This window comes from Nipponia nippon, unplaced genomic scaffold (genome assembly GCF_047370975.1).
Source record: "Nipponia nippon isolate SJK-2023a ecotype South Korea unplaced genomic scaffold, ASM4737097v1 scaffold_28, whole genome shotgun sequence".
Lineage (NCBI taxonomy): Eukaryota > Metazoa > Chordata > Aves > Pelecaniformes > Threskiornithidae > Nipponia > Nipponia nippon.
Genome location: NW_028262345.1, coordinates 1,880,811 through 1,904,100, shown reverse-complemented (window position 1 = coordinate 1,904,100; position 23,290 = coordinate 1,880,811). Strand labels below are relative to the sequence as shown.

At 42.9% G+C, this 23,290-nt stretch overlaps 1 protein-coding gene across 11 annotated transcripts in view; it reads right to left on the bottom strand.

The window, feature by feature from the left end:
• The window catches only part of PRDM10 (PR/SET domain 10), a 44,397-nt gene that overhangs the window by 20,702 nt on the left and 405 nt on the right, over window positions 1–23,290 (bottom strand). For 2 of the 11 annotated variants that reach the window (XM_087763245.1, XM_087763253.1), the window contains exons 2-11: window positions 15,923–16,076; window positions 13,484–13,673; window positions 11,485–11,649; window positions 9,805–9,864; window positions 6,881–7,000; window positions 5,652–5,859; window positions 5,027–5,268; window positions 3,771–3,974; window positions 1,666–1,738; window positions 888–1,005 (exon numbers count right to left, since the gene is read on the bottom strand). In XM_087763245.1, coding sequence (XP_087619371.1) covers window positions 888–1,005; window positions 1,666–1,738; window positions 3,771–3,974; window positions 5,027–5,268; window positions 5,652–5,859; window positions 6,881–7,000; window positions 9,805–9,864; window positions 11,485–11,649; window positions 13,484–13,576 — 1,283 coding nt within the window. In that variant the 5' untranslated portion in view covers window positions 13,577–13,673; window positions 15,923–16,076. Of the gene's footprint in view, window positions 1–887; window positions 1,006–1,665; window positions 1,739–3,770; window positions 3,975–5,026; window positions 5,269–5,651; window positions 5,860–6,880; window positions 7,001–9,804; window positions 9,865–11,484; window positions 11,650–13,483; window positions 13,674–14,055; window positions 14,116–15,922; window positions 16,077–19,454; window positions 19,614–23,290 lie in introns of those variants that run through there. The other 9 variants (XM_087763249.1, XM_087763247.1, XM_087763246.1 and 6 more) reach the window with 9 other exon arrangements.

Genomic DNA, 23,290 nt, shown 5'->3' with positions numbered 1-23,290 from the left:
ATTCACCCATTCAACTCAGTAACAATGGCCTGCAGTAAATAATAGAACCTGAAGAAATTCTGGCAGCAAAAAAATAGGGTACTGGCTGGTATCTATCTATTTTGTGCTCTCTGAGAAATCCAAGTCCAGAACACATTCAAATTTATTTCACTAATCATGGAACTGAGAGGACTACTGGCTTCTAGCAAGTCCTCTGCCATGGCAACTCTCCTACTTCCAACACCCCAGCGTACAGTGTGCTGGAAAGCATTTTCAGCTAGATGGAACAAGTGCACAAGGAAACCAATTTAAAACCTGAAGCCATAACATCCCTCCCCAAAAAAGCATTTAGCCATTCATGTCAGGCAGTAAACCGAAGGGAACAATTTTCTGTGTCAAAAAAAAAAAAAAGATACCCCACACCAAAATGCAGCCACTTGCTACTTTCAGAAAAAAGGTGGCACCTTTTGCGTCTTCTGCTCTCTGATGGATGTTTCTAGGTTCAGCTTTTAATAGGTCAGGATAAACTATCTTGCCAGCCCAATGAGGAGCCAAAGCACTAGAAGTCTTGTTCTCCAAGCTCTGTATCTGCATACCTCTGAGAAGCATCAGTATTTCAATACTCTGGTACCGAAATATTGCAGTTGTTTAAGTCAACAACAAACAGAACAAAAGCAAACCAAAAAAGTCTCACCAGTTTCAACGGGGTATTTATTTCCCTCAAGCTACTTCTTTCGCAACGTCTCGTACACCAGTCAGCTTCCTGGTGCCATATTCTTACCTTCTGGTGCTGAGCCCTTCTCTCATGGGTACCCAAGTTGGTCAGTAAGATCTGCAGGGCAAAGACCCTCCTCTCTGCAAGTCTGGGGAAGCACCATAGTGATACACAAAGCTAGAGCTTTCAGTACCTGCTGAAGAAGTCCAGCTTCTCATCATGGGAGTTGAGGTGCTGCTGGAGTTGCTCCGAGCTCATAAAACGACGATTGCACTCGTAGCACGGCCAGTTCTTCTCTTGCTCTCTGAGAACTATGTTCAATTGGAAAGGTCAATAACAGCATTTCAGTCACCACCAATTAAACGCCTCTTTTTTTTTTTCCCCAAACCTTTCTGTCCTCTGTGGGCCGTATTTCTCCCCTGAAGGTTAGACAGCCTGCAGAATACCCAGCACTACTCCATTTAGCTTTGCTTTTATCCCCTCTGCACTGTGGCATGACTACAGCTCGTCACAGAAAGACAAAAAGGTCGCTGGGGACAATTCATATGGAATACATACGCTGCTTGAAATTCAGGGAGATTTTGAAATATACCGTTGTATGAAAGAACACCTATAGGATTGTGTCTCTGGCATAAATTAGGGGAGGTCAAGAGAAATTTCTCAATCTAAAGCAGTAGCACATCGGTTTATGACACAGACTCAACATTAGACATCAAGTACAGAAACATACCTCTTTCCAGCAGCAACCTAATGCTTCCCAGAAACGGAGGCAGAATGTTAAATTATTGCAATATTAGCATGAGAAGAGTTAGCAGAAATAAGTCCCAATAATACAATCTGGATTTGCTTTAACTTTTCTTAACCTAGCAGAAATTTGGGAGCACTGTACAGGCCATGTACTTGTGACTAAGAAGTACGACACCCAGCCACGACCACACTGCAAAAACTGAGAGCACAAGAGCTCAAGTTACCCTTCCTTTCCTCCTCAGATATGTCATGGATCTTCTGGTTCACGAACTCTGCGTAAGAGGCAGCGTACCACACCTGTAGCAGGGATACAAGATAATAGAACACTTTCTTAGATGGAACCAGAACTAAGGGGAATTCATTTGAAAATGGTTTTTAAGCAATACATTTACTTCACTCGCCTCAACCACCGACTCTTATTCCTCCTTCCACCCACAATAATAAAGCCTATTGAGATCAATATGCCCCTGCTGAGGAATAAAAGAGCTTTGCTCAGAAAGCATATCCATTTAATTTTAAGGTATAGCCTCCTAATATGAATGTTAATCTCACACATGGCTACCCGTAGCTCTAAAGGAAATAAGATTAATCTCTTTAGACCCGACTGCATGATTGCAAAGGACGGATGTCAGCAGAGTATTGTTACTTGTTGTACCAAGAGGAATGGAAAGGTTTTGAACTCGGGGGAATTTCCCATTTCTTTCCTGCTCTCTTTATATAGACAATAGGCAGCACTGTCCACAGAGACTCATTTACAATGTTTCTGAACTTCTGAAGGATTGGAGCAATATGGTCCTGCTTCCCAAAACAAAGAAGTGCCAGGCTGCAGCACACTGGACCCACTTCCATTAAACAAGGGATTTAGGAAGCCTTCAGCAGAGAGAACCACAGGAGGCAAAAAGACAAAGTTTATTAGAGCCTAAAATCAGATGCTCATGTTTAGCTGAGAATTCTTGCTTCATTTCTCATTTAATCTTACTGTTTGATTAAAAAGGTTCCATTTTAGAAGAGATTTCTTAAAGAAGGCACGAATAGATTTTCAGCATGAAAAACCTGGGCAAGTTTAAACTTGTAGCGGGCCGCAGGTGTTTTCATAGCAGTGGTGAGTGGCATTTCTAACTCCTTCAAAGACTCACTAGCAGGTGCGTGTTACTTTGCAGGCATCGCGCTGGACAAAGAAGAAAGCCTGGACCTCCTAGACTACTCACCTGTCACGCAATACAGAAGTTCTCAGCTTTACCTGACTGATCCTCCTAGTCCAACCTTTGCACAACATTTATATGAATGCCCTACATCCACTTGGGGAGGAAAACCCATTACAGAGCCTAGGTAATCAGCTTTCAATTATCAAACCCATTTTACCCCAAAAGACACTACTAACACATGAAAAATGGTGCTTCTCCAGGCAGGTCTGCACAGATTTAATTGAAGTCTGATTTCAAATTGATTTAAAAAAAAAAAAACACTTTTGAGAAAATGATGTTTGGATACACTTAAAATAGATTAACAAGGTTTCTAGTGATTCAGCTTAAACAAATTAAGGACTGACTTCAGAGAAAGCAAAAAGAATCCTACTCTTAAAAATCAGCAACAGGCACGTAAGCAGGCTTTTGCCCTGGTTTAGCTCAGTGTGTTTAAAACTGTTTTTTGTTAAATTGTTGAAATTTACGTGCAAGAAAAGATTTGAAGAAGAACAAACGATTTCCTGATATCAAAGTTTTTTGGTTACCCCCAGTTCCCCAAAAGATGTTGAAAACGAAGGCCATCTCAGCCAGCCACGCTGCTTTGAGCTCAAAGTAATCAATACATTTTTAGAGGGAACAAAAAGTAACTCACAGGGAAGTCACAATATCCTTTATCATTTTCCACATGCAAAGTTTCAAAAGTTCCAGGAAAGCCCGGTAAAGTGAGAGACCATATTCACTTAAGGCACCAGAAAACAAGTCAAGGGCACACAGGACTAACTGCAAAGGGCATCCAGAACTAAAAAGAATAAGACTGCTGCAATAAAAGTTAGATTGCATCAGCAAAATATATGCAGTGTAAAGCATGGCAGTGACAGACAAATCATTTACATACTCTCATTTTAAACCTCCCCATTTCATACCTGAGCCAAAGCTCATTTAAAATCCGTAAGTCGGTGCCTAACTACTTATTGACTTCAGTGACACTTGATTTAGGCCATCATGTGCTTTATCAGAAAAAAAAAGCCCTACAACTATTTACAGCCATCACTTCTGGCATTTGGTGATGCACTTATAGGTAGCAACTCTAAGATTTGATTTCATCAGTAGAAAAAATGAGTCACGAAACACGAGCAATGCCATACCTTGAGTTCCTGCTTGGGCTCCACGTTTTTAATGGTTGTGTAATAAATATGGTGGCCATACTGATACGCTACCAGGTTCTGCTCCAAATGGTTTTGAGCTGGACGCACAAACATCATCCAGTTACAGAGAGCCTCGCTAGAAAGTTCAAACCACAGGTCCTCTTGCAAATCTCTGTCTTTTCGGTCACCCTTATCAAGAGACACCTGTAGCAAAATTCAATTACATACGACTGTAACTGCCTGGCAGCAGGTTCAAAAATATTTGAGTTTTTAAATAAACTACGATGACCATGCAACTTTTACAGTAGGAGAGCAATGAAGGCATAGCCAATTTTCTCTCTTTGCTAACAGGGATCCAGAAACAGGCAGCACTTAAAAATACTTAAAAACAGGTAGAGATTTAACTAGGGAGACACGATAGACCCTTCCATGGCTTTCAAGGGCAAGAAGCATTTATTAAAAGGGTCAGGCACAGTACTTGACATGTGGCTATAAGGAGACACACAAGAAACTGGAGGTCTAGTAGGCTATTGGGCATCAGTTGTCAGATGTTTCTAACTGGCAGAGACACTTCTCCTTTCGTTCCCTGACTCATGCCACTGCCTCAAGCTGGAAGCAGCGCTTCTTTAGCTGAACTTCTGTTGGGTTACCAAATCCGCCTGTGGTCACAACTTCCTTGTCAGACACTGACCATCAGAGACCAGCGCTCCTAAGACTGTGGACCTAATCCCCAGCAAATAAAGGACAAATTCCTATAATGAAACCAGTAAATAAATGGATAAAAGTGAGTCAAATCCATTATACCTCAACGCCAACGACTTGGCACGAGGAAGGGGAGAAAAATCTCTCCTCTCCCCTACATGTTGTAGGGGAGAGGAGGGAAAGGGGAAGAAAAAGTATTTTTCACTTAAGTTACAGCATAACACAAAATAATTGCTGCAAAACATCCTCATATGGGGCTGCTATTTTTACATCCAGATGCTGCTTCAGCCCGTGTGAGAGTGATTCACAGCATTTCACGTTATGCGTCCTATGTATCATAACACCACAATGCCAGAATATTCACAATTATTGTGTCTCCCTGAATAACAGAGCAGATTTCAAGCCAAAGCAATCTGGGTATTTCTGAGTTACATTCAGAGACAGAAGTAACAAAAGAACATCTCTAATGAAGTAACTGATCAAGGCAGAGCAACAAATTCACGAAAATCAAAGCTTAAGCACAGCTGATCCCGCACACATGCGCGCACTCTTACCTTCAAATGGATATAGCAGTCTTTGAGTTCAGTTTGTCTCACCAGGGGTCCTTCCACAGGTCCAAACTGCGTGCGTTTTGGGATGCGCCTTTTGGAGAACACACCTCCCAAAAACCTGTCTATATAGAGCACCAAGGGGAGGCTGGCTCTTGCCCTGGTCAGCACAGGCCGGTTTGGGATCGGATGCAGAGGTCCGTGTTTTGGACACACGGAAGGATGTGCGTTATTACACTCCTCACACCCTACAACACAAAGTCAGAGAGGACATGACCGTCAGGCAGACACTCACGCACCAGCTTAGAAGAGACAGCCTTATCTCTCTCAAAACATCTTTGGCTCAGCTGTGGGAACATTTATTCCAATAGTCTGTCTACATTTTAACACATTAAAGAGGGCAGCCTCCTGCAAAATGAAGAACAAAGCAGCTCAGACACTCCACCTGAGACAGAATCTTGTCTTTCCAGTAAAGCAGCCCAATATGAGTCTACATTTCTGGATATAAAGGGGTTTACTTATTACTGCTAAAATCTGAATGGTTTTCGACCCCATTTACTAGAGGGCTGATGGAAGGGAAAGAAGAAAGGGAAGGGCAGCTACTACACTACATACTACTTCTTACGCTTACACAAATCATTAGGATCAAAGGGTCGAGGTGGATCTGGATCCCATTCATCCATGTCAGTGTCTTCCCCATCTTCATCCTCATCTTCATCCTCATCATCTTCCTCTTTCGTTTCCATCCTTGCTATTTGATTCTGCAGAGGTGCTAAAGGGTCAGAACCATCCACTGCCTCCATAGGAGGTAACACCTGGTTATGCACCGGTAATGATGCCTGAGGAGAGAATTCACAGCAAACAATCAAAACTGATGCACGAGGAAAAACACTCCTACAAAGACGAGCAATGAAGGTTCTCGCTAGTCTACCCTTTCTGCTTCCTTTGGTAATGGAAAGAAGGACAAGGGCAAGCGAAGCAACATGATGAACGATGGCTGAGGGATGTTTCGCATTGCTGCTCCTTGACAGCCTCGCTCAGGACAGCTCTGTGTCACTACCTAGCTTTACCCTGTCGAGGACTGACTTCTCAGGAGAAGAAACTGAAACCACAGAAGTTCTGGACCCTCACAGAAGGTCTGAAACAAAGTCCAGGCTCTGTGGAAATTATCTGGAGCCTAAAGCTGTATTTTAACTTCTTCTGTACAAGTGAGAGAACCCTGCACTTTGACACACGATCTTCTCTCTCCTATTGTACAATCAAAGAAAAACAATCCCCAGAGCACACATGTAGAGATCAATAAGGGATGAGACAACACGGGGACTTAGATACAAACTATGGAACACAGAGGACAGTTGAGGGCATTGTGTATCCTCTCACTCATTTTGAGGTTTATCCCTTTCTTTCCCTACAAAAAAAAGCAAAAATTAATTGAAGTGCACTGCACAGAATATTCCACCGCCCACACCAGTTTCTCAGGTAGAGAACAAGAAATACTACGCACAGTAAAGCTGTCTTAGAAGACTGGCAAAGAGACCCCGTGGATGTTGGTCCTATATGACAGTCAGCATTACACCTTCTGTTAACTTTGCTTTTCAAAGCTGAGAAAAGTATTTTAAGGTGGCTGCTCAAGACAGAACAATCTGTAGAACAGGTTTCTCTGTATATTAAATACACAATCTCTCCCTAAAAAAACCCCACGCATTCCACGGTGAGACTATGAAAGACAGTACGAATCTGTGCTATGGCTTTCTCACATCTCCTCCCATATCACTCAGACACGTTTCATCACCTGAGACAATGGAGCAATGAAATCGGTGTACTTGTACATTTAAAAGAAAAGGGTGCCTGGCAACTTACTCTATCTGCTTGTGGACCCTGCTCCAGAGCCATTGGCTGGGGGGATTCGGCAACGTTGCCGAGCACGGACAGGTTGGTGGGATTCATGCTCTGAGCAGCAGCAGGCAAGAGCACAGTTACCTAAAATTATAGGTACTCATTTTAGCACTGCGTCATTTCCATCCATCACTTACATATGGACAGTGCCCTGCATGCAAAAGCTCCCTGGAGTTCTACACTAGGTCAGAAACTGCAGCATTTTAATGATTTAATGATTTTTTTTTTTTTTTTTTTTTTTTTTTTTAGTAGGGATGATGGACTTGGACAAAACCTGCAGATCCAGGGACAAAGGGAAAAGCTTCAAAACTCAGTCTAGATTTTGCAGCTTTTGAATTTCCTATCTCCCACTTTTGGCTTTAATTTAAAGTCCTATCCAGCTGGGGTTCAAACTGCTCTAAAAACAGATGTGAGGAGCTCTTTAGCTTTTGGTAAAAGCAGTGATTTAGGGTCTTTTTTTTTCTGTCTGCAAATTTACTTTCTTTTTTTTTTGTAAGGGAAAAGGTAAAGAAGGAAAAAGAAGCATCTCCTTTTTGCCTATCTTTTTCTCAAGCCAACCAAGATCCATTATAAAACCAAGATGGTGTATTGACCTCATTGGAAGATCAAGCACTCCAGTGAGAGGACTCCAACAATTATTTTTTCTTTAGAGTATTTGGTCACACTATATATTCTTGGTTGTTTTCATACTCATTTTCTCGTGTAGAAACAAGAAAATTAAGGCTTATTATCATGCTGCTCCCATTCATTCAGCGATAAAACAAAGCAGAATTCAGATCCTAGGAATCACCTTTCCTGTCTTTTATTTCTCGCTTACCTATGCGGGAATTTGCACCATTATCCCGCATGATTTTTCATCTTCCTCTACAGTTGACATCATGTGGCTTCTAGTTTGTGCCTCTGACTGTTAAACAGCTTTTACGCTAAGATTAAATCCCTGCCCCTCTACAGAGTGTTTAATAAATATCAGATAAAACTGAGAACAGCGAGTTCTGCCAACAGTAAAGGAGCAGACAAGAAAATCCATAACAGCAGCAGATAGACAGTCTTAAAACTTCGCATCTAGTTGTTTTGTTTAAAGAGGTATTAAGAGTAATTTATGAAACTGCTTAAAAACTACGGCAAAAAGACTTCAGGGAACCGTGTGACAGTGAGGAGGAAATTGCCAAGACGACAGCTGAACCAAGCTGTCTGGTATTGACATTTCTGATGCCAAGTGGCAACAGAAAAGGCATCATTATTCAATGGCACACCTCCAGGTCTGCCAGCACTGAGAGGTTCGCACAAGCTTCTGTCTATTTGTACCTCATATTAGCATTTCCTACTACTAATCACACTTCAAACGTATCCTTACTTTCACTTCCATGTCAGACACTCCAAGGAATATAGGCATTATTTTTAAAAACCTTTCAATTTCTTTTTAAGATAAAGTTTCTTTTGAAAGACAAGAAGAGCTTTAATTATTATTTTAACATTTGTTGTCAGTTCAGGGATGTCCCACATGAAATGCTGATGTAAAAACACCCGCAGAGGCAGGAGCTGCCCTAATGAGGGACGAACCATTCACAAGCAAACGAGCATCTCTGCTGGGACTGCTGTCAGACCGTGTTGGAAGGGAGGACGGGCTGAGGACACACAGACAAGTGCTCGTGCCCTTGATACTCAACACGGGATAGCAACAGCACACCACCTCTGCTGTCAGGGTGTCATTTGCACTGCACATATAGGTAATGTCTATTTTTAATTAGATCATATATTTTGTATTTGTATATGAGCTTTAAGGCAATTAAATAGGATTTTTTTTGCTTCTTAATGCAAGGAAACTGATGTGGCAAAAAAATTCCAAAATGACACTCCAAATACCTCCAGAGAACTGGAAGAAAAGAGGTAACACCTTTACTGTCAATCGTATCGTTTCCTGCCTGTGCCTCAACAGTTTATACGGTCTTCTTTTAGCAAGAAGAAAATTTATTTTCAGTGCACATTCAACCCTTCACTCTGCCCCAAGACCGTCAAATACACATTTTAATGATGGCTTTAGTCATGATTCAGATCTAACACGTTAATTCACACATGCCATTAAAAACTTACCAAGCAGCAATGATTTTAAGTCTCCATGACAAGCAGAGAATTTGAACTACAGATCTAGATCTGAAAGCACCTATACCCAATTACCACAACACAGTTCCCAAAGATACTAGTAAAAGTTAACAACAAAACCTTCCCATCCGTGACGGATAAAAAAAAAAAAAAAAGAAAAGTTATCAAAACTTGGCATCATCAAAACTTTATAAACACAGGCTCTAATTTTATTCTGTTCCTAGCCCACTTCACACTGGCAAGCACATGAGACCTGGGATGCCCTGCTAAGGTAAGGGAGCCAGTAATCGAACTTCTTCAAGTTTTACAATTAATTTCCTGTGAAGTTTCTGGTAAATCTAGAATTTGATCCAAAATCTCTATCCCTTGAGAGCCTTTTATGAATTTCAAGGCATTTGAATCAGAATCTGTATGAGGACCCAGTCTTTCCAGAATGACATTAAAGTCAAGTCAGCCACATCAGCTTGCTGACTTAAAGGGACACTGTTAAAAGATTTTTCATTATATCTGGGGCAGTAAATTAGTCTTTGTTGAATAGGAATTTAAAAAAACACCCTCAAACTCTCTTAAGTTTTCTTGTCATTCATACACAAACTAGCCAAGATAATAGTGGCTTCTCATCATAAGCTTTTTGCCCCGATCACTGGGATGACAGTACATGACTGAAGACTGCCATTTGACAAATTCAGAGATAGCTTATTACGCTCTAGCACCACAACAATGTCCCTTTACCTTCGGTAACAGTTTCCTTACAGTTTCAGGCCCAAGGAAAATAATGTCTTTCTTACCTGCTGGGTGGTGGCATCCTGTTGAACGTAAGCCACTTGGGACGGATCTGTAAACAGAGTCTAGACAAAGTGAAAAAGGCTTATCAAACCGGCCTCGGGGTTGTTTATTCTCAACGCACACAAAAATTACCCTGCCACCAAGAAGTGATCTACATTTGATCCTTTGCTAACTTCTAATGTGCCTGTTACCACAGCAGACTAATTCAGCTTACCCATGTGAGCCTACATGCATAGAGATTAAACTAAAATTAGGTACTCCATGAAAAGATAATAGCACATTTATGTGGCACTTTTCATCTACATACTTCAAGTTGTCACGGGATTTTCTTTTTAAATACAGAAATCACTTTGTCAATTGCTGATGTGATAAATTCTACAGAATGAAATTCAATAGCTGTATGAAAGCTAAGTTACACTTGAGGGCAGGACAGAAGATGACTAACTTTATCTTTCTGCAAATTCACAAGAGAGCTCCTCAAAAGAAAGCATGCAGATATCGGGCATATCCTACAGGTGAATTTGATATGGCCAGGGTGTTGGGTTTTTAATTTCATAGAAGACATTCTTATCCAATATTCTTACTGTAGCCTGCAAGAACAGCCCTGATGGGAGAGCTTCCGCCCAGGAAAAGAGCGGCTTACATGAAAACTATTGACTGAGGTCAGCCTTGCTTACTTTGCCAGAACCTGAAATACCTGAGCCTGTAGCAGTCTGGCTCCAACAAAATAAAGCATGGCATAACACAAATTCCATTAGCGTTTGATAATTTCATCTCCGCTGCATGAGAGTGTCTTAATACTACACTTCTTTTGACAAAAAGAGAGTATGCAGAGTTTGAGTTATGTGGTCAGTAACTTCCTGAGAGATATCCTCTCAAAATACCTTACCCTCTCAGAACACCCCACCACATAGGAATTGTTTTTATTTAAGAGCTAAGAACTGCACAAGAGAGACCACGCCGCATGAGGCTATGCCAGTGTTGCTGCAGGTGTCAAGTACGTGCGCTTTGTAGCATTGCTAATCTGTCCTGTCAGCAAAGACAATATAAAACATTCTTGACAAAGCATGCCTGTTCCTCTTTTTTATCTGTCCACACAGAGGTACAAATGCATACTATATTAACGCCATATAAACACATGCTGTCAGAGAATAAAAGCCATTTGATATAATTACGAAGAAGAAACAGAACCTAGGTCTATAAAATCAACAACTTCTCTGAAGAGAGACTAAAAAATTAGATTGACTACACTGAGATCCTCTGCAAAGAGACATGACTGTTATCGTAACTATCAATTATGACAACCGTACTATGTAAAACAAGGACTCTCCCAGAGACACACAGATCGCTCTTAGCATTTTACTGAACACAGAGGCAGAATTTCTGTAGAGATTATCTGCGTTTTGGAAAACACCTTTGGTTTAATTATAATCTCATCCACCTTCAGTGAAATAATCAGCATTTCATAATTCATAGCCTCGACATCCTTTGATTACCACATGCACACATCAGACAAATAAATAGCATGAAGTTCCTGCTCAGCAATGGACAGAAAAAAGCGTTAAGAGCAACTGCCTGCTATTTTCCAGTCGTATCACTTGGCTGGTAGCTGGCTTTAATCTCAAACAAGATCATTTCATTTTCTAGGTGCCAAAAGAGGGTGGGCTCAGAACCACACATGCCTGCGTAGCTTCCACGGGATGGATGTAAACGAGCGTGTGCTCCGAGGTGTCCACGGAGGTGTAGGAGGTGCCATCCGCCGTGTAGACCACCTGCTGCGAGGGACGGTCCTGCTCGTCACTGTACACGATCTGCGCCACTGTCCCCCCCTCAGGGACAAAGTGCACCTGCAAAGAAAAAAAAAAAACCACACTAGATCTGTACTGAAACTTCTGCAGTCATATGCCTATGGGAAACAATAAAAAGCACATCGGTTGCAGAGGTGCCTTGGAAAGCAGAGAGTACCTTGTGTCCCAACTACTAGCCAATTGTTTTGCACACACCCATTTAAAATCTCATCTGAATTATGCTAGCAACACAGAAATCCGGACATAAGAACTACCATCAGTTTCTGGGTTTACTCTGCATTTTAACTCAAGACCTAACTGGTATAAAGGGCACCTTCCCATGCTTAGTTCTTGCGTGATGCTTTCAAAATTCGTAAGAGAAAAAGTTCAGATTTGAACTAGTTTATCTATGGGATTTATTGGTACATTGCTTCCCTTTATTCTCATATTCTTTTCTGGATTTATGATAATTACTTCATTCAGCTAGTTCTGTAGTTAGAGGTATTTTTTTCTGTTTGATGAACGGCTAACAGAACCTATTAACTCTGCTACTGCTTCAAGTAATAGCACTGCACCTATCACGAGGAAGCAATAGTGTATGTTAGATTGCTTCTCTGTAGTATATACATACAGCATCAGTTGAAAATTCAACTATTTAAACAGAGAAACATATAACTGAAAGCATTAAGCAATGATTCCAAGGACTACTGGAACAAGTTATGTCTAGGGCAGCCGTTTAAATCCAAACAAGTTGATTTTCACAGAACATTATCATCATAAATGATGATCAGTGGCCTACCTTAAACAAGCTAGAATACTTAATTCTAGTGGCAGTAGGAACATGTTTATCTTTTGACACCCTTTACATGCTGTAAACCCTTTTCAGCGCATGGGTAAAATAGGACAGTTAGCAAGTAACCTAGTTTTAGCATCCATATTCACATAAAATGTTTTCACATAAAAATATGTGGGAAAAAAAAAAAACCTGTGGCATCATTTTATTTACTTTGTTTCACCTTTTAGCTTTTGTTTTAGAAGACACCTGGTACTCCCCCCCAGGTGCTCAGAGCTGATTCTGTACAATAAATCCTCCTGCAAACACTACGGTAAGGATGCATGCAGTTTCACATTTGGAGAGCACTCTGCAAATACTAATTAAGCCTTATAACCGCCATGTGCAAACAACAGTATGGTTATCCCATTGTACAGATAACGGAACACAGGCCATTGAAAAGTGCCTTTCTTTGCAAATTTCAAAGCTGGAAATTACCAGAAGAGTCAGAATTTCTCAGCTTGTGGGTCAAATGACATGCAGTACCCTCTTCACAACATATTCAAAAGAATAAATCCATTTACAGTTTTCTAGAAATTCTCAGCTGCACTCAGAGACAGAAGGACTAGCCGCATACATCAGAATCTGACTGTATTAGTCACTAACAATTAACATTTCTCTCTTCCCCACTACCCAGATGTCTGACTGGAAAAAAAATTATTCGTATTACTTTCCCCAAGGTCCACCCACAGTTCCAACTGATTCGACTGATGCCATCAAAATGGGCTGCCACAGACCACAGATTTTGTTAATATTCATTAATCTGAATACCCTTTCCCACATGGTGATACGTATATTTGGACACTGAAACTTCTATAGCCACTGGCTGGTTTCGTTTAGCTCGTTTCAGATGTCTGTGTATTCACTGCTGTGGTTTGCACAGCTCACTTTCTGAAGCTTTAATCCAAAATCACCACAGACATGTTTGCATTTCTCCTCAAATGAAAGCTGAGTTTCCAGACTGTACGAAACAGTCAAATGGGACCGCCTGCTTGCTAAGCCACCGCACCGAGCCCAATCCAGTCTGAACAGAAACCAGGAGCTCTGGAAGGCACTAGTCACCTGAGCAGTATTCTGTTCCTGCTCAGCAGAGTCAGCCCACACCTGAGGACTTTCCTCTTTTGAGTCCATCTCCTCCCTGCCGTGGTGCTCCATGAGCAGAGAGATCTACTGCAGGAATGTCTGGCTGAATAGATTCATCTCTTCACTGTGTTTCTACTTCCAGAAGACAAGGTGATCTTCAGTAACATGGCTATAAAAAAAAAAAAAGAGATGGAGATATTAAAACAAGCGTGACACACAGAACGGAGGTATGAGATATTATCATCAGCTACTGCACGACAGGAACACACTGCCAGAGTAAAGCAGGCTTGGCTGTATGAACATGTGCTTTCTCATTTACCACGCTCAAGTTCTGCTGTATACTACTTTCCATGTCCTATTAAGGAGGAAATCAGTCAACCATTGCTACAATTGCACTGAAGGATTATACTGAATGCCTCCTGCACCAAAAGATTATACGGAATTCCTCCTGCGCTTCTTTCCTTGGCCACAAGCAGTGCACAAGATATTCGTCACATTGTCCTTCTGGCACCTACGGGCCCAGAAATCAATAAACGATGCAGAAAACTGACCTTAAGCTTCCAACAAGAAAACGCTACGTTCAGAGAGGCATCACCAGTTTCTTGGTACATCTGAAAGAGATTTTCTTGGAGAACCAACTGACTTGGTATCTACAGGCAGCTTCCACCTTATACAAAACTGCAGTCCCAGTTGGTATTCAGGCAGTGTTACAATTGACAACTTTTAGAAAAAGAACAATGAAACTTAAACGCTAATTCACGTGAGCCTGAAGATCCTGACAAATTGCTTCCAAGCTAGGTTTTATTCACCTCTTGCAATTTTATTGAGGCCCCTCAATCTGCCACTGGGGATCTCAGAAGTATAATTTACAGCTCTGCTGACTGGTTTAGTCAGTGGTTCAGCACCTTCCCAATCCTTCGTCTCTAATGTCATATTAAATCACAGGCCCAGGAATTAGCGTGAGGCTGAGCCCATTTCATTTTTCAGCTAGTCCAATTAACTTTATTTTATACCGAGTGTCTCACTGGGCTGATCCAATGCCAGTACCCCGTCTGTGCACCAGGAAGAAAGCAGAAGGCTCCTTGCTGACGCTTTCATTCATTTGCATTTTAAATGCAAATTATTTTAGTCATAATTTATTCCCATAAATGCTAGCAGTTGGCTTGTCAATGACAAGCCAAAAAAAGATAAGGAGGGGGAAAAAAAAAAAAAAAGCAGCAGGCACTTTCTGCCTTCTACTCATTTTGCCAGCTACGGATAAGCTTTGCAGACCTGAGCACTGACTGTACCACTGGTCCTGGCCAGAACGTATAAATCAATAGTACAGAAAAGTCTCAGGCTAACGTCATTGAACTGCACGGTGGAAAAAAAATTATATTACTTCCACATATACAAAGAAAAAAACGTGCGAAAGATATTTCTGGGCATCGCTAGGCAGTAAGTCATGCCATTATTGGTGACTAGAGCCTAACATTTGCTTTCTCACTCCGAGCAACACAGTACACGCGTGCCACACGGTCCCCACACAAGCAGAGACTGAGGAGCGGTGCAATGGCTGTTCTGACTTCCTATTAGACCCACACATCCTTAGGTTCTGCGATAAAGGCACAGAAATCCTAACTGCATTAATATTACTTGACACAAAACATCCAGAAAAAGCACTGAGGAGAAAAGGAAAAAAGAAATACATGTACCTGCGCACAACGCTTCAGCTAGGGGATCCCATTGGTATGGAAAAATGGAATGCAGCAAACAATGATTAGGGCTGATAAACACCAGCCTTGCTCTCCAAGTGCTGAAAGCCAGTCTCGTTTACAAATAAATATTATTTTTATATATATTATAGCACACACAAGCTCCAATATAGAAATAAATATCATCCATGCCTACATAGCACCTTTCATCCAGCTCTCTCAAAGCCACTTGTTATGTTCTTATTAAGGATTAATTCAGGGATTTGCTCATACCTAATTCTACCACTTTCACTCAACTCCATGGCTCATTTTATTTGGTATACAATCACCAAGAGGTCTAGAACTGCGTGTATGAAACGTGACAGTATTTATGTCCGTAAGGTAATCTGAACAACAACGTTTACATAAAATTAAATGCCTATCCTGTTGATATTCATTGGCTAGTTTATCCCAAACAGCTCTTTTTCTGGACTGTCACTATTAATCAAGAGCCAACTGAGGTAATTGCACTAACAATAGCTAGTAGTTTAATCAATTACCTAATTGCTTAGAAAAATAAAAATAAATGCTAGAGGTTTCAAGTTTGGGTGGTTTGGGTTTTTTTTAAACTATAATTATCCTGTTAGTAATCATGCAATTAAATTAACCAGTGATTGAATTAAGAGAAAGGCACTGTTCTGGCTAATTCCACATGGTGCAACAAGTAGCAGAATTTTTGGCTGACCTTCCACGCAAGCAGATACTGAAGGTCTGAAGGAAGATGCTGACTCACTCCTGCAGACTCATTTTGGCACAAATAACTCACGACTTGAGCGGAAAGGAGACCGAAGGGTTCAGACGGGTCTTTAATAGACAAAACTGGGCATTAAGATTCATATCTGCAAAAAAATAGTACCAAAAAGTTGGAGAAGAAAGCAGAAGACAGTAATTTCAGGTTTTGCCATGGTCTTAAAAGTTAAGATTAATCTCAGAGAAAAGCAAGGTTGAGCCAAATTCAGTGGCTCGGTGGTGCAGTTTCTATAAGCAGTAGTGTTATTGCTGTTCTTCACAGAAATGAAAAAAAAAAAATATACTGCTCAGCCCAGCCAATTGTGTAGCAATAACAATCAGACAATATCAGGAGCTGCAGGATTTGCCGATGCTTTCAACTTCTGTACTTCAAAATACACCCCAGGATCTGCCCCTCTGGTATGCATTCTCATAAATTCTGTCATCACCAAAATACACAGAAAAGCACATTTCCCTGTGGAAACGTGGATGTGCTGAGTGAGAACTCGGTGAAAGAGCAGACGGGCCATGTCCCAGAGAGGTCCCAAGGCCAGGCAATAAAGAGGGCCCGAGGCAGGAGCAAGCGTTGAAATTTAGCTGGTAGGAAAGCCAACAGTGAAACAAGACCTGCAGTTAAGGTCGGGAGCTGGAAAGCATGATCTGGTCCAAAGTCACTGACAACAAAACTTCCAGGAAACACAAACACCTGAGTAAGTTTTCCAACACTGATGGCACAAAAGACCAAAATAACTTTGCCCCCTAGTCCTCCATAGGATGCTCTCCCTCATTAATCCTGCATGATCTTATTTTCTTCTTTAAATCCCCCTCTCAATATCCATTACAGCTTAACACTGACAGCCACAGTGCCTCGAGATTTTAATGATTTCCCTGTGGTCCTCTCAGCAGAGATGTCTCGCTGCACAAGGAGGCAGCAGATGTCCAGCTCAGCACACAGCCACAGTATTTTTTCAAATTAGCTGCAGAAGGATCGTGATGAGTACGTTAGGGTATGTGGCATCTACACTAAGCCTGTTAGCAATACCAGTTTGCAAGGTATCAGTAAAGAAAATACTTATTTTCTCAGAGGGTCTAGCTGGAAGCTTTGTGGGGTTTTTTTGTTTGTTTGGGTTTTTTTGTTTTGTTTTTTGGTTTTGTTTTTTTTTTTTTTAACAGAAATAAACGTGAAACTTTGGGCATAAGCATTGCCAAACAGCTGGCATGCAAGGGAACACGCTCTGCTTGTCTCTGCTTGCTCTCCACACTGTTTGCCCACGGATTATCCTTTACAGTTGTTGATTTTTCTCCCCATATCTGACACGCATCAGCCATTTTCAGACAAGCTAAATGCCGAGGCAAGCACCTCAAGGGGAAGTTCTGCAGCGTCCAAGGGACACACACACACACATTATGAGACCTATCACCCAATGTATCGACTGCGATTCTGTCACTACCCCAACGCTTACGTACAACCCGATAACCGGCATGCTCGTGACCAAGAAGCAATGCCAAAATGCAAGATGCTAAACCATTTGCAGAAACTGTGAAGACACCATTTTCCTACCCAAAATAGCAAGCATGTCTCACCCTGGGTGATGCTGGGTGATGAATGGCAATAGGTATAAATATAACCCAGTATCACTCCAGTACGTCAGTGGCATGACGCGGTGTGTCATATATAAAAAGATAAAAGATATAATGTGAATCCAGAACCCACAAAACTCCCATTACTTCACAAGAAAGGCACATCTAAATTCAACACCGATGTTGCCTTGTACATAGCCAAGTTCTGGTGCACATCCTGGCACACAGAATATCTACTCCAGTGGAAGTGAGTGGAATGAGCTCATTCTGACTTGTGTTTGCTGGAGCTCTATCTGACACAGCACCCATGGGTGCTGCCCTTGAGCTCCCTAGGACATGCCTATGGTTTTCACAGGTAGAAGCACTCTCTGAGTTAGGAAGCGACGCTGGCGTGCAGCTGTGCTTATCTCTCAGCGAGGCTTATCAGTGCCGGAACAACCTGGTGCTCACAACTAAAAAGCATCTGATTTAGCATTGAGGCACAGTCAGCAGACACATAGGGCAGGACGAGTATTCTCCTACATGTCTGCACACCCATAATATCCATCTGTCTGCCTCACCAGGTAAGTGCAAGTAAATCCACCACCTCATCAAGAAAAAACAGATTTGTTTCAGTATGCCATTCACATTTGCCTTCCTTTTCTCAGCCCCCTCTGGGGACCTGCTGGTCTCAGAGACCTACGGCCTTCCCCTTTAGTTCTTGCCTTTTATATCCAATCCAAAAATCTCATTAATGGTGTAGCTTCTCCTCTGCAGCTCCTGATGTCTGGAAAACATCTTTGTGTCATTGTCTGAACAATTCTTCACCTTTTTGGAAACCTCACTTGAAAACTCCTTTTGACCGCCACGATACTCTCTAACCCCTCTCTCCTGTTCCTGCAGCATGTTGTTTTCTCTGAACCTGTATTATTAAATCAGCAGCTTTCCCCATTCGCTGCATTCAGCTCCGGAGGATGAAAAAGCACTGCTCAGGGGCAACGCGCCTCATTCCCTACCCAACAGCAATGTCCTCATCAGCCTCGCTGTCCTCAGCAGAAGACACCCCACCCTCAGCCATCACAGCACCCACGCCGTGCCACCTTGTAGGTGCGCCTATGACCCCTGACACCTAGGGAATGAGAGTGAACGGTGCTTTAAGAGAGAACCTCTCATAACAGCAAAGTCACTGTTATTTTGTATTTGGCATGTAAGAATTTTTGGCACAAGTTGAATACAGTGAACTCATATGATGCTTCAAAGGAAAGCTCGGCTCTGAAATTCAGAGAAAAGCACCACACAAAAAAAAAAAAAAAAGATCAACAGTAACCATATTTTCTTGGCATACCTGCTATTAAGGAATGACAATTTCTTTCAATGCTGGGCCTACACAAGAAGATATACAGACCAAAGCCTCTGGGGACTTCATCTGCAGCAACCCCTCCAAGTCTAATTAAGGACATTCTGCTGAGAAAGCACCCGAGCCAGTGGCTGCCAAACATTCCTTTTCGTCCCTTCTCTGGGATGAGAAGAACGGGGGAATATTAAAGCTGGGCAAGGGGAAAAGTCCAGCTCCCTGCTCAGGGAGCCATAAAGCCACTGCAGTATCTCAAATGAGAATCCACTTTACAATAATGGTGCATAAAACAGCTAATGTGATTTACTCCCCAGTGTAAAAGAGGCTTGCATATAGATTGGGGTTCCCTGCAGCAATCATAGCAGCGGCTATTAGCTTAATCCTTTAAGTACTGCGCTCACTGACCACTCTTTTTCACCGCCAACCATATGCAAGGACAGCAAGAATTGTTACGAAAGGGGTTTTTACGACTACGGGTCTTCCTCCAGCTTTTAATATGAAAATGATTTATTATGCTCAAAAGGAACATCACATGTGTCTGCAAAAAGCTATATCCCACACTTAAGTTAATTACCCCAGCTTGCCTAGAAGGCAGAGTCGGTGCGCTTCCTGAGATCCCTTGGCAAGAACACGCTTTCATTGCAGCAAGAAGGCTTCTAACCTCATTGAGGACTGAGTCACGACTGCCGTCTCCTCCTCTGCATTCTCATCCATCAAAGGCACATATTGTTTCAAGGAACTCTGGCTCTGGTGCATTTTGGATGAATGTTAATAATCAGGTAATATATAACCACAATATTTATGTTTTACTGGTGAGTTGGAAATGGAAATCATACATAGGGCTAGGGCAGCAAAGATTATTTATTTCCACAAAAGGAAAAACGGCTTCCATTTATTTAGTCGTTTAATAAATAGGAGAGCTCAGCCAAACACAAACTCACTCTTTACTCAAATTGTGCATAATGAATCGATCTATCTATACCCTTACGGCACATCCATCATCAAAGCAACAATGAGCTGGAAGAGATCTTTTAGATCTTCAAGGCCAGTCCTCCGCTACGGTGTCCAATGTGCCCCACAGTCCTTTTCCCAAAGGGACAGGGCCCAAGCACTAAAGGGGAGAGCATAACCGCCTGTTGCAACTATTCTCTCACGAAGTGTAAGTAGCTGAAAGTCTAACTGTTTCCACCACAAAATACAGGAGATAATCAAGCACTCCAAGTGAGCCCCAAGAGGGGAGGTTAACAACCTACTAGGGGACTAGAGACCTATGCAGAGATGCAGTTCCCTCTCTAAGGGCATCTCTGTTTAGTCCTATTCTTGTAGAACTGAGTGTTTCTCACATATCTGTCCTTCACCTCCGAGTGGACTAAGAGACAAGTTAATTACACTTCCATATACGCACATGCTCTTCTCGGTCACCTCTCTTCCCATTTGCTCAACATCTACATATCCACTCCAGCAGCTAATTTATTCCTCCCATCCTCCACTTCCCGAATGCGTGGCCACATTCTTTATGTTGTCTTCTTCCAAATGTTTCATGCTGTGTGGTCCCTATGATATCATCCTCTGTTGCTGTCTTACAGTGCAATTCTCTGGCTCCAGCTGCTTTAGGCAGTGACCCTGTCTGTCTAACTGATTTGGTTTATAAATGATAGAGGGAGAAGTACGATAAAGCAAGAAAACAGGGAAAACATGTATTTAAAGTACAACACGACAAAAAAGGAAAATAAAAGGTCTCTGGCGCAACCTGTGCTACAGTGCTGCGTATGCAACCTTAAAGACGACAGGCTCAGGTTTTACTGAAAGAAAACAAAACCGTACCAACACCACCACATCCCTCAGTTCCCCTCCCCTTGCCATCTTTTTTGCCTGCTATCCCTTCTCCTGCTCAGACAACCCTTCCCAAAGCTATCGTTTATTAGAGGAGGTTGTTCCCCTTCCTACAAGCAGATGGTGCTGCTTCTGCCCTCCCTCTCCCACCCCTCTGCATCTCTCCTCTGAATTAAATCACCCCTCTACTTCAAGCTCTTAAAATTCAAAAGATAAAACTACCTTATTTCTGCACATAAAAAAAACCAACTTGCCTCTTTCAGAATAGCTGCTTCTCTGAAGTACTGCAGGCCACAGAGAACAAATTAGGCTATCTGTACATTAACACAGGTGAGGACTTAATATATAACATCAGTTAAGGGCTACAACACAACTTCTATTTCTGCCTGTTTTACTAGCTTGAAATAAAAGTGACAAATAGACCCGATCTCATGTTTAAGTCAAAACAAAATTCACAATACTGAAACAGCCTCTGTAATTAGCTACACTTATAAGTCAATTAAAATTCAGTTTACACAGCTGACAGCAGCTGCAGGTGGTCAGAAACACACTCCAAGTAGCTGCTGACTGCAGAGCAAATTACCATAGCAGAGCTCATCCAGGGATTTTCTTTGCAGGTTAGTAGCGGGGGAGCCAGAGGAGAGCAAGTGACAACACCTACCCATTTCTCTCTAAAAACAAGTTGTCAGTTATTCCATCAAGTAATAATAATAACAGCTATATCAATATCTCATCCTATAGCCAAGGTAGTAAAGCTGCCTTCGTTTTAAACACCTAACACACAAGAGAAGCATGCACATAGCAAAGTGCCAAAAAGCAGCATCACAACTCGGGAGATAAGTTCTCCATTTAAGGACTGACTGGAGAAATACACTCTCTTACTTTTTTTTTCCCCTAGAAATGAAGGCATTAGAAGGCTTGAGACTGCTGATTACTTCCACAAAAGACCCAAAGAACCCTCTTGTAAAATCAGTTGATGATTCAGTAGCATTTCACCATCTAACTTAACCAACAGAAAGGGAAAAAAAAAAGAAAATTGAATTATTAAAAACATAACAGAAGAAAGCTAAAGTTCAGTAGAGTCTCTATTCCCATTGAAACTCTAAAACATTGATATGCATCTTATAGACACCCAGCTTTACGCTTGTTCGTTCTTTAAAGGCCTGTAAGAACCACAAATACATCAGTAATACACTAGACAGGTTGGCGTACAGATAGCAAAAAGTGCATCGCAAATACTGACCGTCCATTTCACTCTCAGGACTACGAAGCTCAGTAGCCTACACCAGGTTTTTACCTCTGATCTACGGACCCCTGGAAGACCCCTTCTGAGGATCCACAATGAGCAGCTGGGAGGTAAGAGGTGACCCTGCATAGCTTGAAATGTCTCGTACAGGGAAATTAACCCTGTAAAAGGTGTATTGTCCCTTTAGGATGAGTAGTTCTGAAAAGCAGAGCACCAGGACCTCATCTGTCCATTCCAACTTAACAATTTAACAAGCTCCCATTAACAGTTTTTTAACTCAGCTCCAAAACCTAGGTAGCAAGAGGTCCACAAGATCAAACAGCCACATGCTATAACTGTATCTAAGACCACAAGAACAGGCGTATTTGGCAGAGGCAACCACCACCACTGGCACAAAGACCAACATTAGCAGAGCGGTGGCAAACACCACAGCTTCCACTTCTCCTCACGCATGGGCCTCACCCTTTCCTTCAGGCCCTCCATGGACAGAACCACCTCGCACGGTGAGAGCCAGCGCAAGGCCCAAGCCCACCGGCCTGGTCCTGCTCTGCCCTTGGATGAGCCTATCCACACCAGCCCCATCCTGGCACCCCAAGATGGCGGGGATAGGGCTGCCTTCCCTCCACACCAAGCCCCAGGGCCACCCAGACTGCTGCCTTGCCCTGCTGGGGCCCGTAATGGTGCCCAAGGGGCCCCCAAGCTCCATCCTCGGGCGGGTCGGGACCCCACGGGGATAGGAGCTCCCTCCCGCCTCTCAGCTCCCCTCAGGCCGGACTGCCTGGCCTCCCCACCCGCTCCCCCTTATATACCCTCCGCGCCCCACCGCCGCCATCAAAATCAGCCAATCCGGGGAGGGGGTGCGACGCCCCCTCCCCTAACTAGGCCAATGGGAGGCAGGGGCGCGAGGCACGCGGCCAATCAGGAGGCGCAAGGTGCCCCCCCCTTCCCGCCACCGCTCCCCCGTGTGAGAAACCACCGCGGTCCCGTCCCCCCCCCGCCCCGAGAAAGCCCGTGAGGGCGCCCAACGGTCAGTCAGCCCCAACCACTGCGGCCCTGGCGGGGGGGGCAAAGGGGGCTGGCGGCGAGAGGACGCGGCGGGAGGGCTGAGGAGAAGGGAACGGCCCGACAGCCGAGCGTAGGGGAGCTGGTCTAACCACGGGGCGAGGGGAACGAGCAGCCCAGAGTAATGGGGGGGGGGGGACGGACGGACGACGACGGCGGAACAAGATGGCTCCGGCACCCCCCCCCGCTACTGAGGTGCCGGGGTCCGGACTGTACCATCCAGGGAGGGGGGGAAACGGGGGTGGGGGCAGCCCCTTCTCCCTCTGTCC